The 14,901-nt window shown below is 46.3% G+C and overlaps 1 protein-coding gene across 15 annotated transcripts in view; it reads right to left on the bottom strand.

Moving 5' to 3' along the window:
• Window positions 1-14,901, bottom strand: part of Rapgef4 (Rap guanine nucleotide exchange factor 4) — a 292,481-nt gene that overhangs the window by 70,920 nt on the left and 206,660 nt on the right. For 9 of the 15 annotated variants that reach the window (NM_001100642.1, XM_087649242.1, XM_087649253.1 and 6 more), the window contains 4 exon segments: window positions 7,462-7,645; window positions 9,255-9,376; window positions 12,230-12,336; window positions 12,651-12,704. In NM_001100642.1, the coding sequence (NP_001094112.1) occupies window positions 7,462-7,645; window positions 9,255-9,376; window positions 12,230-12,336; window positions 12,651-12,704 (467 nt within the window). 15 annotated transcript variants of the gene reach the window in all.

Raw genomic sequence — 14,901 nt, 5'->3', positions numbered from 1 at the left:
TATCAAAAACAATGACTTCATGAAATTCTTACGCAAATGGATGAAACTAGAAAATATCATCCTGAGTGAGGTAACCCAGTCACAAAAGAACATGCATGGTATGCACTCACTGATAAATGGTTATTAGCCCAAAAGCTTGAAATACCCAAGATACAACTCACAGACCATGTGAAGCTCAAGAAGAAGGAAGATCAGAATGTGGATGCTTCAGTCATTTTTAGAAGGGGGAACAAAATACTCATGGGAGGAAATACAGGGACAAAGTGTGGAGCAGAGACTGAAGGAAAGGCCATCCAGAGACTGCCCCACCTGGGGATCCATCCCATATACAGCACCAAACCCAGTCACTATTGCTGATGCCAAGAAGGGCTTGCTACAGAAGCCTGACATGGATGTGTCCTGAGAGAATCTGCCAGAGCCTTACTGATACAGATGAGGATGCTTGCAGCTAACCATCGGACTGAGCATGGGGTCCCTAATGGAGGAGTTAGGGAAAGGACTGAATGAGTTAAAGGGGTTTGCAACCCCATAAGAGGAGCAATAATAGCAATCAACCAGAACCCCCAGAGCTCCCTAGGACTAAACCACCAACCACAGGGAGGGGGGAACCCATGGCTTCAGCCATGGATGGCATTGTCTGGCATCAATAGGAGGAGAAGCCCTTGGTCCTGTGAAGGCTTGTTTCCCCATTGTAGGTTGAGGTGGGAGTGTGTGGGTGGGAGGGGAAGCATCCTCATAGAAGTAGGGGGAGGGGAAATGGGAGATGGGGGAACCGGGAATGGGGATAACATTTGAAATGTAAATAAAATATCCAATAAAAATGATTTTAAAAAAAGGCAGAGAATTGACCCACACATTCATCTATTCCAAAGTGAATGCATGCAGGGACACTCATTCAGATAGCACATTCCACACCTCCTTAAAACCCCAGCCTTAGAGAGCCCCATATCATCAATTGTAGGAAAAACCCTGAAAATCACCAGCGAGCTAGCTACCAAAATGTTAATACTAATTATATATCTGGAGATAGGGCACATGTGATATCCATTTGTTTGAAGCTCCTTCTAGTAGTTTTCAAATTTTCTACAACAAATAGATTGACTTGAAGTCATTAAAATACATTAAAATTAAAATATTAAGATAGATTGACCTGAGGTATTAAAACCTTGAGCTAATCTTACAGGAACCCTAAAGTGTAAGTGTGTAGGTAGTAGCACCACTCCCCTGGGCCTGTTCATCAATTCTGTGTGCTTTCTTGGGTGTGCAGACATGAGCAGAATATGGCACACTGTTTTTATAGGGGAAATGTAATTCTAAAGTCAAGGAATGATTCGCTTAGTGGAATCACTTATACAGGTACAATCTCTAAGCTTTCAATGAGGACATAGCAACCTTTGCAGTGAGAACAGAGGCAGTTTGCCGAGTATTGAGTGATGCACTGTGGGAAGGCTCACACTAAAGGTGCAATGAGGGAGGGTGTGCACTGAGTGATGCACTGTGGGAGGATGTGCACTGAAGTGCACTGTGGGAAGATCCACATTGAATGATGCACTGTGGGAGGGTCTGCACTGAGTGGCGTACTGTAGGAAGGTCCACTGAGCAGCCATGTTTCCTAGCTTTAGCCCCTGAGCTGCTCAGGCTTCTTTCTTCTGACCACCATGTCAGGATGGACCACCTGATGGTGAACATTCTCTTGGCAAGTACTTCCTCCCTAGAAGTGAAAACAATGACTTCTGACTGGGGAACCTGAGATCTCCAGAGTAAAGGGACTTTCCTAAAAATATCAGGATTTCAAACCTCACAAACACTCAAAAAACGGTCTGGACAAATAAAGATGCAGTTAAGACAAGTGGAGGTGGTGAGATGACTTAGTGGTTAGGGGGGTTTCCTGTCTTCCAGCAGACCCCAGTTCAATTTCCAATCTCTACATCAGGAACCCACAGGAAGTCCCATACCCTCTTCTGGCCTCCGTAGGCAATTGTGTGTGCGTGCGTGTGTGCGTGTACACACACACACACACACACACACACACACACACACACACACACAGACACAGTGCAACTATGAGAAAGGTCCACATTGAAGGGTGCACTGTGAGAAGGGCAAGAATAATAAAATATTTTAGAAGATGAGATTTGCTAATTAAGAGAAATTATACAGCTCCTTGAGTGCCCTCCAACAAAGGTATAGAGCACCCAGTCAGGCAGCAGGTCTGCTGGGCATCAGAGCCATCAGTAGACAGTGGTGGACACCCCTGCACCCCAACACACACACACACACACCACCACCACCACCACCACCACCACCACCACCACCACCACCACCACCACCACCACCACCACCATCCTTCCCAGCGTTTCCTTTCAGGACTCATTTCCTTTCCAGCCTCGTGCTGATGTCTAAAACCTTTCACTGACCACATAAAACCAATGAGGTAAAGTTCATGAGTTTCAGGGCCATTCAGAAGACTCTAGAACTTGCTAAACAGATTTTTAATATGACGATCTTAATTTTCCTGTGCTTTTCTCACTCTCTCTGGGCTCAATGGATGCCTTCCTTTTCCAGCTACTTAAGCTTCTGGGGTTTAGGAAATTTCAGAATTGTAAACCTAAGATTAAGATTTGAAAATTACAAGCTTCATTTCTCTCCCACTCTGGGCAAGCCTCTGAGAGACCACTCTAAAGTGTGGTGCACAATGTCCCAACTCCCCATGGAAGGATCTAGAACTCTTATATGCAGGAGAAACCTGTCTCCACGAAGCTTTTTTTTGTATCCAACTGGCTTTACTTTTTACAATATTGTGTTTACCTGGTCACCTCTGTATCTTTGGGCCCAAGGCTTCCTAAGCGCCTGCTTAAACGCACATCCAAATGCCCACTTGTGCATGCAAGAATCTGCTCTCTCTCTCTGTGTGTAGAACAACTCCCTGCCTTCAGATTTATAAACAAAGCAAAGTCAAAACAATAAGTTCCGAGAGTTCACTTGTGTTTGATGGCCCTGTCTCAATGCTACAACAACAGCACCATCAACTTGTCACCGTTCTGTAGCGTCTGCCCCCAAATGCCACCCAGGTCCACACCTGTGCAACCTCGATGGGCATTGTGAGTCACTCCATCTGCCACCACACAAAAAGCTAATTTCACATTCAGAATGTATGGGGTTTTTTTTCCCTTTCAATACCAATAGCAACAAGAGTGTGCCAAAAAATTGGCCCCGAAGCTGTATTCTGTTTTTTAAACTGCAGAACATTCTTTTATAGTTTGACAGTTAAAATGCTGCAGTTAATGTAATAAACAGAGAATTTTTCTAAGTAGCCTGTCAAAACAAGTGACACTTTTTTTTTTTAGCTAGCGAGTCTCAGACTCCGAACAATAGGAAGTACCCTTCAAAGCAACATCTTCATTATACAATCAAATTCTCAAAGTAATCTTCTCATCAAAGAATATTGTGTTATTTCTTTCCCAGTAATTATCAGAGTTCTGCAACCTCTCTGGCAGTGGTGACTATTATAAATGCAGCTGTGCTGAGTTCAAAAACTAGGGGTCTCGGCCCGGCTGACATGGAGCCGGCATACACCTTGGTTCCACACTTCTCAGTGACTCGGCAGTTTAGGCAGTGCCAACCGCCCCAGGACCTGTGGACTGGGCCCCAGTCTCCAAGAGTGAAGTGCTTCCCCCTTCCCTCCAAGAACAGAAGTGCTGCAGGAGCTTCTTAGCCAAGCCTGCCTCTTTCCTTTCTTCTAACATAGTCAAGTGGTACCTCTGAAGACCACTAGAAAATTGAAAAATAACCAACAAAAAAAAATAGAGGTGCGGGAGTGTGTATGTGAGAGAGAGAGAGACAGAGAGAGAGAGAGAAAGAGAGAGAGAGAGTGTGTGTGTGTGTGTGTGTGTGTGTGTGTTTAACTCGAGTGTCTCACAAAACTAGATTCTTTAGTTTTCACTCTTCCTTAGGAGTTGCCATTCAAGTAGGAGAAAAAAACTATAAGCCAAAATGATCATGGTGACTCAATCTCAATGTTTGCCATTTAAAAAAAAAAGGGGGGGGGAATAGGAAGAAAATCCCCAGATGATACATTGAGGAATATCAGTGGATCTTTATCTTGTGTTTTGTTTGTTTATTTGGAGACAGGATTTCCATATGTAATCCGAACCAGCCTGAACTTGCTACGGTACCGGGATAGCCTGAAGCTCCAAATCTTTCTGCTTCTGTTGCTAAACTGTCTGAGTCCAGAGGTCAATTGGGAAATGAACTTCCTTTGGAGATTTGGGTTTCTAGGGTTCACCTAATTCATCACAGCCTGCGTGAAAATGGACGCAGCACCACCTCTCTTTGGGTTTGCTGGGAATCGAACCCATAGCTTCACTCATACATGCTAGACAAGTTCTTAAGCCTCAATCCAGAGGATCCTATTTCTACGGATGACTCATGAAACCTAGCCATGAGGTCTGGAGCATACAGCAGGTACTCAATAAATGCCTGCCTAGCCATGAGGTCTGGAGCATACAGCAGGTACTCAATAAATGTCTGCCTAGCCATGAGGTCTGGAGCATACAGCAGGTACTCAATAAATGCCTGCCTAGCCATGAGGTCTGGAGCATACAGCAGGTACTCAATAAATGCCTACCTAGCCATGAGGTCTGGAGCATACAGCAGGTACTCAATAAATGCCTGCCTAGCCATGAGGTCTGGAGCATACAGCAGATACTCAATAAATGCCTGCCTAGCCATGAAGTCTGGAGCATACAGCAGGTACTCAATAAATGCCTGCCTAGCCATGAAGTCTGGAGCATACAGCAGATACTCAATAAATGCCTGCCTAGCCATGAAGTCTGGAGCATACAGCAGGTACTCAATAAATGTCTGCCTAGCCATGAGGTCTGGAGCATACAGCAGGTACTCAATAAATGCCTGCCTAGCCATGAAGTCTGGAGCATACAGCAGATACTCAATAAATGCCTGCCTAGCCATGAAGTCTGGAGCAAACAGCAGATACTCAATAAATGTCTGCCCCATTTGAACCTAATTTGGCAGCGCTTTTCTTCTTGGGTTACAACTGAACTGCAGCTCACCCTTTTTACGTTTTAATCTACTTGGTAAGTGGTCGACAATATTAGTGAGTCCAAAGGCATTTCTGCCTCTTTGTAGCAAGGAAGAGCTGAGGAAGGATTAGCAGGGGCCGTGAACTCACTCACTCACTTGCATGTTTCCTGATGCCTTCCTTGTTGGAGACATAGCCTGACTATTCCACAGTAGAGCAACTCCCCTCTCCACAGAATAGGATGCTATCACACACTACCTTGTTTATCATAGGATGCAGTACAATCCCAACTGAATCATTGCTCTTGGTCTTCAGAACTACCTTCTGCTCACCAGGAGCTCCAGAAAGAAGGTACAAGCCCCTTGTTCCTACTTAATTCCACAGTATCCAGAACGAGCTAGGTGGCCAGCAAGTGCTGGTAAATAAGGGGGAGATAATGAAGAGACGTGGTATTGCGTGACTGCCTTTTGTAGACCCCAAGCTTTTAGCCGCCTGTCAGCAGGAGAGGGTTGTTGGCAGGGCACATGTGGCAGGCTCCCCTGACATCAAATGTTTTAGTATCCCTTGGTCTTCAACTCTGCTCAGTGAATGCCAACAGCCTGGTGTCCACTCATGAATTCTGACAACCTGAACACCTCCATACATCCCCAAATGCCTTGGAGTCATCTCAGTCAGACTCATACCTGCAGATTGACAGTGGTTGGGATGACCATGACAACAAGGAACTAGCAAAAAAGGGGATTGACCCAGGAAACAATGAGGGAGGACAGGCAGTGGATGAATGAGTCAAGAAAAAAGGAGGCAGTCTGACTAGAGAGAAAGTGTAGCTCCTGATGGCATCGTTCATTTGAGTTGCAAAGCCCCAGGGAATTCTTGTGCCCTCAGCCACCCTCCCCATGATCCTTCAGGGCAGACAGAGCATAAATTGGCTGGGTAGGTTCCTTGGACCCTACTCCTGCTTAGGTCAATGAAGCTCTGGCTTTTCTATTTGATATTTTGGATTCTTCTATTAAATTTCTGTTTGAAGAGAGGGTATTGAGGCTGAAAGAGCTGACAGCCATGGTTCTAGAGTTAAGGATGATAGTACCAGCTGGGATGAGGGACAAGGCCTTTGAAATGCTCTGTGTGGGAGATTAAGCCCCAAGAGAGAGTTTGGACAAAGGGAACATGGTGTGACAAAATGACATGTGTTAAAAAGCCCGTGCAGCCTGGAGTATGGGCCAGTGAAAGGCAAAGAGTCCTGGGGGAAGGAGATAAAGCTATACTCAGAGGCTATTGTGAATTGGTCCGAGTGGCAGAAGCTGGGGAAGTCTGTCTGAGAGATGGCTCTCTCTTGGAAAGTGTCCAGTGGACATAGCAGACATAAAATTGAATGTTCTTACAGAGACCCAATAATAAAAGGTCGGCTGAGCCCCGGGCTCAGAGCTGACATCCGTAGCTGCCTGGCACTGGTTGTACGGTGGAGGGAGGGTTTGTTTCCAGCATGAAAATATAAGCCTGGATGTGGGGCTTCCAGATCTATTCCAAAGCCACCCCTACTTCAGAGTTCTCCCTGAGTGGGAGAGCAGGAGAGCAGCCATGCTTTGCATATCCTGGAGCAATCGGTGAAATGCCTAGAATCTAACAGGATTTGACAGTTGTTTTCTTCTTTGGCCTAACTAAATCTCTCAAGGTTCTCAATGTCAGGTTGTGGTCAGCTGTGGCAGACAAGGGAGTTTCCAGCTGCCTCACAGGATGGGAGGGTAGGTGGGTGGATAGATGAATGGATGGATGGATGGATGGATGGATGGATGGATGGATGGATGGATGGATGCATGCATGCATGCATGCATGCATGCATGGGTGGATGGGTGGGTGGGTGGATGGGTAGATGGGTGAATGGGAAGATGGATGGATAGATGGATGGTTGGGTGGGTGGATGAATGGGTGGGTAGATGGGTGGGTGGATAGATGGGACAATGGATGGATGGATGGATGGATGGATGGATGGATGGATGGATGGATGGATGGATAGATGGATGGATAGATGAATGGGTGGATGAACGCAACACAGGTATGCGAGCTTTGCTTCTGAGAACTTTTGCCTCTAGCACTATGAAGAAAGGAGCTACCTCAGTATGACCTAGAAGCAGACCAGTTTCTGTTTGTCGTTGGCCAAAGGTCATTTAATGTGGAGGCTCCAGTTTGATATCCTGAGCCGTCTGCTAAAGATCTACAGTGTAAACTCACATGAGGGGAAAGTGGAGTTTGGGGTCAAAACTGAAAATAAAATAGGGATGAGTACCACTGCAGTCTCTCCCCTTTGCTGTCTCTCCTCTGATGTGGGGGGGCCAGGACTTTTGCTGCCTTGCGTCCCTCCCCCGTGTACCTGCAGCAGCCTGGGACAGCCAGAGGAGCTGCTGCTACTGGCTCTCACTTACGGTTTTCGCAGGATCATTCTCATGTGGGCGTCAGGGCCCATTTGTGACAGCAGCAGCATGGTGTCCTGGAGCTCTTCATCGCACTCCTTCTTCTCCTCCTCAGTAGGCAAAGGGGCATCCTCATGCTCGTCATCCAGAAATCGATAAAATAAATATTTATCTTGGAAATGGCGCTCCTGGTCCACTGCAGGAAACATGGAGGCAAGGGTCAGCTGGGGCTCGAAGCTGTGTCCCACAGTTCCCTGCCAGGAATACAGGGCAGGAGTCCGGCGAAAGAGCTGAAAGAGCCGTGCAGTCGAACAGCGGAGAGTCTGAGTCCTTCAGACTCCACCTCACCCAGGCGGGGCAGCCAGGAGTGAAGCCATGCCATCTGCAGTCATTCCAGCCATAGCCGCTTGGACCCACCCAAGCGATTTTGCTTTCCTGGGCTTCCCGCTGAGCACCTGCCAGCTTTTATGGAATGACCATACTGCGCCTTGGTGGCCTTTTCTATAGTGTGGGGCATGTGTCCCAAACTGGTAAACTCCTGTCAGAGAATGCTTCTTTGACAGTGTTACAGGAGACATTCCTTTGGGATGTCAGAACTTAGGCTTTTCTTTCTATATGCCATTAGACATACTTCTCTCCCAACTTGGAAGAGTATTAATTAGTGACATGAACAGAGCCAACTGGACCATGCTTCTAGGTCACAGACTCCTTGAAGGAAATTGTGGTCATTTTCTTGCAGTTTCAATTTCCAAAAAACTCATCCCTTTCTTTTGGCAAAGCTGGAGGCTCAAACCCAGGAACTCACACATACTAACCAAGTGATCAATAGCAAGATCTAGGTCTCCGTTAGAAAAAAGAGGGCGAACTAGGGTAGAACCACTCTCCTAGATGTCTGAATGCCATTTAGTCCCTTTATAGCATGGATTGTCAATTCATTCAAAAGACAAAGAACACTGGTGAACCCTTCCAGATCCCCCAAACAGGGATGGCAGCTGAGGTAGCAGCAGCAACATATGGGTACAGTTTGCCAACCAGTATGCTTAGAAATCCACCCCAGGCCTGCAAACTTGGAATATGCATTTCAATGAGATCCCCAGGTGATTGGTTTGCACATTAAAGTCTGAGAAACTCAAGCAAAATTATTATTCCCACATTCCCAGGTGTCGGCGAGTGAAATGGATGATTTGAATATTTTCATGTTTAGAAAAGTAGTCTTAAACAAGTGGCATTAGCAGTTCAGTGACAGGCGTGCGCCAGCCCCCGGAATATCTCTTCTGTTCGGCGGGAGCTGCTGCAGTGACTAGAGACAGCAATTGCAGAGCGCAGCTCTGATTTTAAATATGGTCATCCTGCCGGTATACAAATTGGCTCTCCCAGACAGTGGCACAGTTAAAAGGCGGTTTCTGAATTCATTACTCACTCTCATGTCATCAGCCCGGCCACACATTTCATTGCTCTCTCACTCTGGCCCTGCATCAGGACCGCTATGCAATGCTTGGAGCATAATCACACTATCAATGAACCATGAATGCAAACTAATAAACATAATTGGAGCTGATGCACTCCGGCTGCAATTTCATTTTCCTTTCCTTTGTTCTCGGAAGTTAGGAAGGTACACCGTGGAACCTAGCAATCAATAGCATCCGCTCGCTGCATTTGTATTAGTAAATGAAGATGCTAGCTTGGTGGTTCTTTAAGGGGATCGTAATTCTTGCTGGCCCATTCGGGAATTCAGCAATAGCTTTACCCAGGGAAATACGCTTCGTGTTTCTTGAGAATTCTCCAGAGCCTGCGGCTCATCTTACCGTGGTTGAGGACGCCATCTTCCAGCAAGACTTGCCACATGCCAACAGCTTGAGTCCGGGAGTGAACACAGGACGTCTGCTGTATCATCCAGTCTACCAGCTCAGTCCCAACACAGCATTGTCTAAAGGGGATGAGACACAGAGGGTAGGAAAGCCATACTTTTGCAGAGAGAGGGGAGGGGGTGGTGGGAGAGACTCTTCAAGACAAGAACCTTCCACAGACTATGGCAGCATAAGAGGAACCCAGGGCAAGGAAAGCACTATAGGGTATACAGCCTTAGGCCCTTACCTCTAAGCAGGGTCATGTGAATAAAATAACACTATAACACAAAGTACCAGGCTGCTCCAAGGGCTGGTAGAGGGCAAGTAGCATCCTTCCTTCTAAGTCTATAACTGTGAGCAGGTCCCAGAACACTTCAGTGTGAGGGGTGTTGGGAAAAATAAGCCATTTGCAATGCATCTCTCTGAAAAAAGTTCCGTGTAATGAGCATTAACACATGCATCTACAGAATCTGTCATCTGACAACACCAAATGTCCCCTGTATATTCATGTGTCCGTCCCAAAGCTGGACCCACAGTGAGTTGGTCTAGGTAGACTAACTACATATATTAGTTAGGAAATACACAATTATACACCTAATATTAGGAAACTCTCAGTGGGGTGAGAAAATAGAACAGGTGTTCTGTGTGTGCGCTCGTGTGTGTGCATGTGTGGGCGTGTGTGTGTGCAAGGGAGAAAGTGGACTCTTAAAGTCCTAGGGACAGATCCCAGGGAACAATAGAATAGGGCAGGGGGGCTCAGAGCAGCTGAGGCATTCAGCTAGACCTGACTTACTGGTTGGCTCCCTTTGAATGCTAAGAATGGGAACACCTCTGGGAGTGAGCAGAGACTAGGCAAACGGAAAGAATTCTACCATAAACTGAAGTAGGTTCCCTGCCCTGGGCCAGCTTGGAGAAACATCTTGAAGCAGAGAAGCTATGAGGTAGGACAGCCGGTTTGCTATTCATTAGCTATGTGACTTTGGCCAGTTCTCTGGGTCTGCTCTCTTCTCTGTAAGAGGAAGGAAGGACAGGGATGGATGTGAAGGCCTTCTCCTGTTCCAATATTCTAGAATATTGGAAATAGGGGTGTGCTGACCCTGAGCCAGGGAGGGCTGCTGAGGCCGGTCTATACCCATCTACTACCTATCAAAGGGTGAAGAGACGCCTACGTCTTCACTCTGAACTAACCATATACCTCTGAAGTAAGCTTATAAATAATCAAGTATTCCTTTCACTTAGCAGAAAAGTTCTTACAAAAGTATAGAAATTATTTTATTTGGCTTTTAAGCCAATGATTGCTCTTAAAGTTACAAAAAAGAAAAAAAAAAGAAAGAGTGCAAGCATCAGAAAGGACTCAGAGCATTGAGTTTCTAGGAAAGACATAGGACTTTGGACCCAGAATACACAACAGGGTACACAGCAGAGCCCTGGGTATCCTTTCCACAAAATGACACTTGCGCTTCAGAACTGAGTGTCATCCTGAAGCTTGGTGGTCATTGGGGTTGATACTGAGTCTGGAGGGGCCTCAACTCTCTGACTCTGAAGCAATCACATAGTGGGACAAAGCAGGAGGGAGAGAGAAGGTGGAGCTTGCCAGTACAGATCTGGGACAAGAACTCCAACTGCTATGGGAGAGGAAACTATGTCTGTGGCTTCCAGTGAAGTCCTCTGGTCATCACCAGCAGGTCATTAATTTGCGTCATAGGGTGTGGGACAGATATAACACCTCCATGTCAGGGTTTAAATCTCAGCAGGATGGCGCAAGGACGAGATCAGTTTCTGACTTCCAGTTTCCAGTATTCGTCACCAAACATGACATATTTCATGGAATTTCCCTAACACCAGTCAAGAGCTGGGGGACCTTACTCACATCTTAAGGGAGACGAATAATTAAAGTCTTCAAAGAAAAAGGACCTTTTCAGCCATGCGAGATTTTGAGGCCAACTGAAAAAGCTAAAGAGCCAAAGGACCGAAGGGGCTGGACTCGGGGGGACTGTGGCACATGTGTTTGAGTTTTCTCCAGCTTTATTTTAAATCTTGACTCTCCTTAGAACCGTAATAGTGGAGACGAGTCACAGAGCCCGGAGAGATTAACTTACTGGGCTGCAGAACAAGACTTACAGATGTAATTTCTGAAAATAGTCAGCTGACCACACAGAGCTGGGGAGCTGGCTCAGTGCTAAGGGCATCTGCTGCACAAACATGAGGACTTGAGTCTGAAGAACTAGGAGTGACTAGGCACACGCCCGTCACCCTAGTACTGTGATAGGCAGAGACGGGGCATCCCAAGGGCTTGCCGGACGCCAACAGAGCTCCAGGTTAAGTGAGAGACTGTGTGGCAGAGTTGGACAGTGATAGAACAGTACACTCAACATCCTCCTCTGGCTTCAGCAAGTACACATCTCTCCTGGGTCAAGTATCTAACTAAAATACAACTTTACTAGAAAACAAATTCCATAAAAGACTTGTGTATTTTGTTCCCTTGTGCGTCATCAGAACCTGCAACACTACGACTTAAGAGATAATTCCTGAATTTGGCAATCATTTACTTGGTTTAAATCTTGCTTGCATACTGACTAGATGTAAGACTCAGTGAAGGGAAACATTTAATCTCCTCACCCTGGGTCAGTTTTACCTACCTCTCCAGCAGGGGGGGTAATGGATCACATACAGGAATCAGAGGAGCATAGGCAAGGCCTGTGTGAACGGTAGCTGAACTCTGTAGGTCCACTGAAGACACTGGGGAACAGACACAAAACAGGTCTCCTCTTTGTCCCTGCCTGCCCTAATTAGCTAAGGAGTGACTTGCCTGTAATTCTGAGGCTAAATCAAGCTTAGGCTGGATCCTGGGGACCTTATAAAAGGGGTTATCCGCCCTGCCTTCATAAAGCCTGGGTTAGAAGGGTCAAGCCACTGGAGAGAGCAGACATTACCTGTATGTCTTTAGGTGGTATTTTCTGTCTCTTATCATGTGGGGTGCTCGAGAGAGAATGGCAATTCGCAAAATTTTTCCAGCTCTGAGGATTTTCTCTGAAGGGACCTGTGTGTTAATCAGGTGGGAAGAAGAGAGGAGAGAAGGAGAGATTACAGAAGGTAAATAAACGCAGTGGATTCTTAAACCATTGTCTAGTCAGAGTCTGGATGGGGAAACATAACTCACTCATACATATTTACATTGGTCACTCGTGTGACACGTTACTGTCTTATGTGGGGAACCGAGACACACTGCATATTTATCGACTCTAGGAAGTGCACGTGAGTCGCCCTGACACGGCGCCCTGACACACGAACCACCTCCAGTGGTCCTTAAGGATCGAGCTCGGACGGCTCATCAACCCACCTACATCCCATTACCTTGGTAATGGTGTGAGCAGGGCGGAGAGGAACGTGAGGTTCAATGAGAGGTGTCTGAAAAATAAAATGTTAAAGCAAAAGAAAATTAAACAAAAAGTTCAGTAAAGAAAATTATGGGTTGGGGATAATAAGAAATACCTAGGGTTTTTTTTTTCTATGAAACTCAAAACAGAATTTAAAAGAGAGAGGAACTGCCTGAAGGAACTTGAATGCACCGACATTCAAAGGGCAAATCGGACAATTCGGTTTGCCAACACTTAAATATAAATTGTTAAAAAAAATGGAAAAAAATAACAAACAAACAGGGATGATTTGATGTTTGTAGGCTCAGTGAGGAGGGAAAGGGCAGCCGGTTAGAGTCTGACAAACATCAGAGCGGGAAGGAAGCAAAACAAGATAAACAGTGAGAGGTTGAGTGACCCGTCCTGGCCGAGGATAAAGTATTGATTGTGATTGAGTCTAAAACTCAACAGAGGCAGTTGGTTCGTTCCGCTTTTTCTGAGAAAACCGTGCAGCCTTCAAGGTTCTATGCTGAGTCAGGCTGGCTCCAGGATCGAGACAGCACTCTTCATTAGAAACAAAGTCTTTAGATGGGTGCTATATGTCTGAAGCTAGGGAGGAGCCCAGCTTCTAAAGTATGGAACCCCTTCATCTTTGTCGTATCACATTTCTGGCAACGGCCTTTCCAAATGTGTCTGCTCAAGGGTGGTGGAGGCTGTTTGAGACGCTTCTGAAAGGCGTGGTGACATTTTCCTTGTTTGGTGCTTGAGCAGGCTGGGGCTCCTTACCTATGTACAATACTGGCTTCCCAGAGATGCACCCATCTTTATCATCAGAACCTGTGTGTACTGGGTTACATGGCAAAAGAATAATGTGGGTGTGGCTAAGGATCAAATGGGGACACTTAGCCCGCTGTTTCTGGGTGGGAGGGTCCGTTAAAAAAAAAAGTGAGAATGTCAGGCAGAAACACCAGCACTCGATAGCAGAAAGAGAGAAAGAGGAGGGGTCAGCAAGAGAATCCAGAAATGTGAGAGGCCTCACATGAAAACAGACAAGGGGAAGAGAGAGAGAGAGAGAGAGAGAGAGAGAGAGAGAGAGAGAGAGAGAGAGAGAGAGAGACCCTAGAGCCTTGCAAAGCATCCCCGTCTTGCAGACACCTCCGTTTTAACCCAGAGGCTCACACTGGAGGTCTAGACTCCAGCACTGTGGGCTCATAGATTTGATTGTCTGGGTCCACTCAGTGGGTGGCGATTTGTCATAATGGTCTCCCACCACTGACATAGAGATTGTGACACTTTATATCAGCACCTCCCTCCCTGCGTTTTGCAAATCGGAGATATTTACAGTGAGACAGCACTGACGATTTCATGTCTCCTCATTTAAAGTGCATTACCACCGAGGGGGATGACAGCCAATATTAGCTTTAAACCTTTAAACCTCAATGAGAATGTACAGGAATAAACATTATATTTGCCTTTATCAATAGCACATTTCAGGCAGGTTGGCACTTTTAATATGACAGAGTTGGGGGGGTGTGAACATTAAACTTCAAAAATAAGATGCAGATTGGTTTAGAATGGTCACAGTCTCCTTGGACTCGCCCATTGCAACATTTCCTTCATGAGACTAGCATGACCCCACCCCCGGAAACTGACAGTGCCCAGGCAGCACACCACTTAGAACAAGCACAGACCACAGGATGTCAAATGGTCCAATTCAAAATGGCATGGCCTGACAACGCCTGTGTGCCTCACAGTAGACTTGAGATGGGTGAGGGGCTGTGGGACCATGAATGCTCTCTGGCTTAGCCCAGAGCCTGACTAGCAAGGGTCCCGGTCCCTGAAACACACAGCTAGAAGCTGTTGTGTACTTCTCAAGTTTGAACTTCAGCTCCAGCGACCCTGTCTCCTCTATACACAGGCAGCTCCACACATCGATGCGGCTTCCCAGTTACTGGTCTGATTGTAAACACCTCTGGCTATTCTAGAAAGTGATGGTAGACACTCATCCATCCTTCCTGTTCTGGAAGAAGTGGTGTGAGCAGACAGATGCGGGGTTTGTTTATCAGTCCACCTTTTCTTTCCTATGAAAAGCTGAGAACCCCTTCCCCCCAACCCCCAGTTTTGTCTCTGAGAGGCTGGCTAATCTAGAGGCCAAGAGAAGGCTCAAACTGACAATGGCTGCTAAACGTTTTTTTGTTTGTTTGTTTACTGAATGAAACTATTTGATGATTGTATACATTTTTATTTGC

The sequence above is a fragment of the Rattus norvegicus genome, chromosome 3 (genome assembly GCF_021556685.1).
Source record: "Rattus norvegicus strain SHRSP/BbbUtx chromosome 3, alternate assembly SHRSP_T2T, whole genome shotgun sequence".
In the NCBI taxonomy this organism is placed as follows: domain Eukaryota; kingdom Metazoa; phylum Chordata; class Mammalia; order Rodentia; family Muridae; genus Rattus; species Rattus norvegicus.
This window is presented reverse-complemented; position numbering and strand designations above follow the sequence as displayed.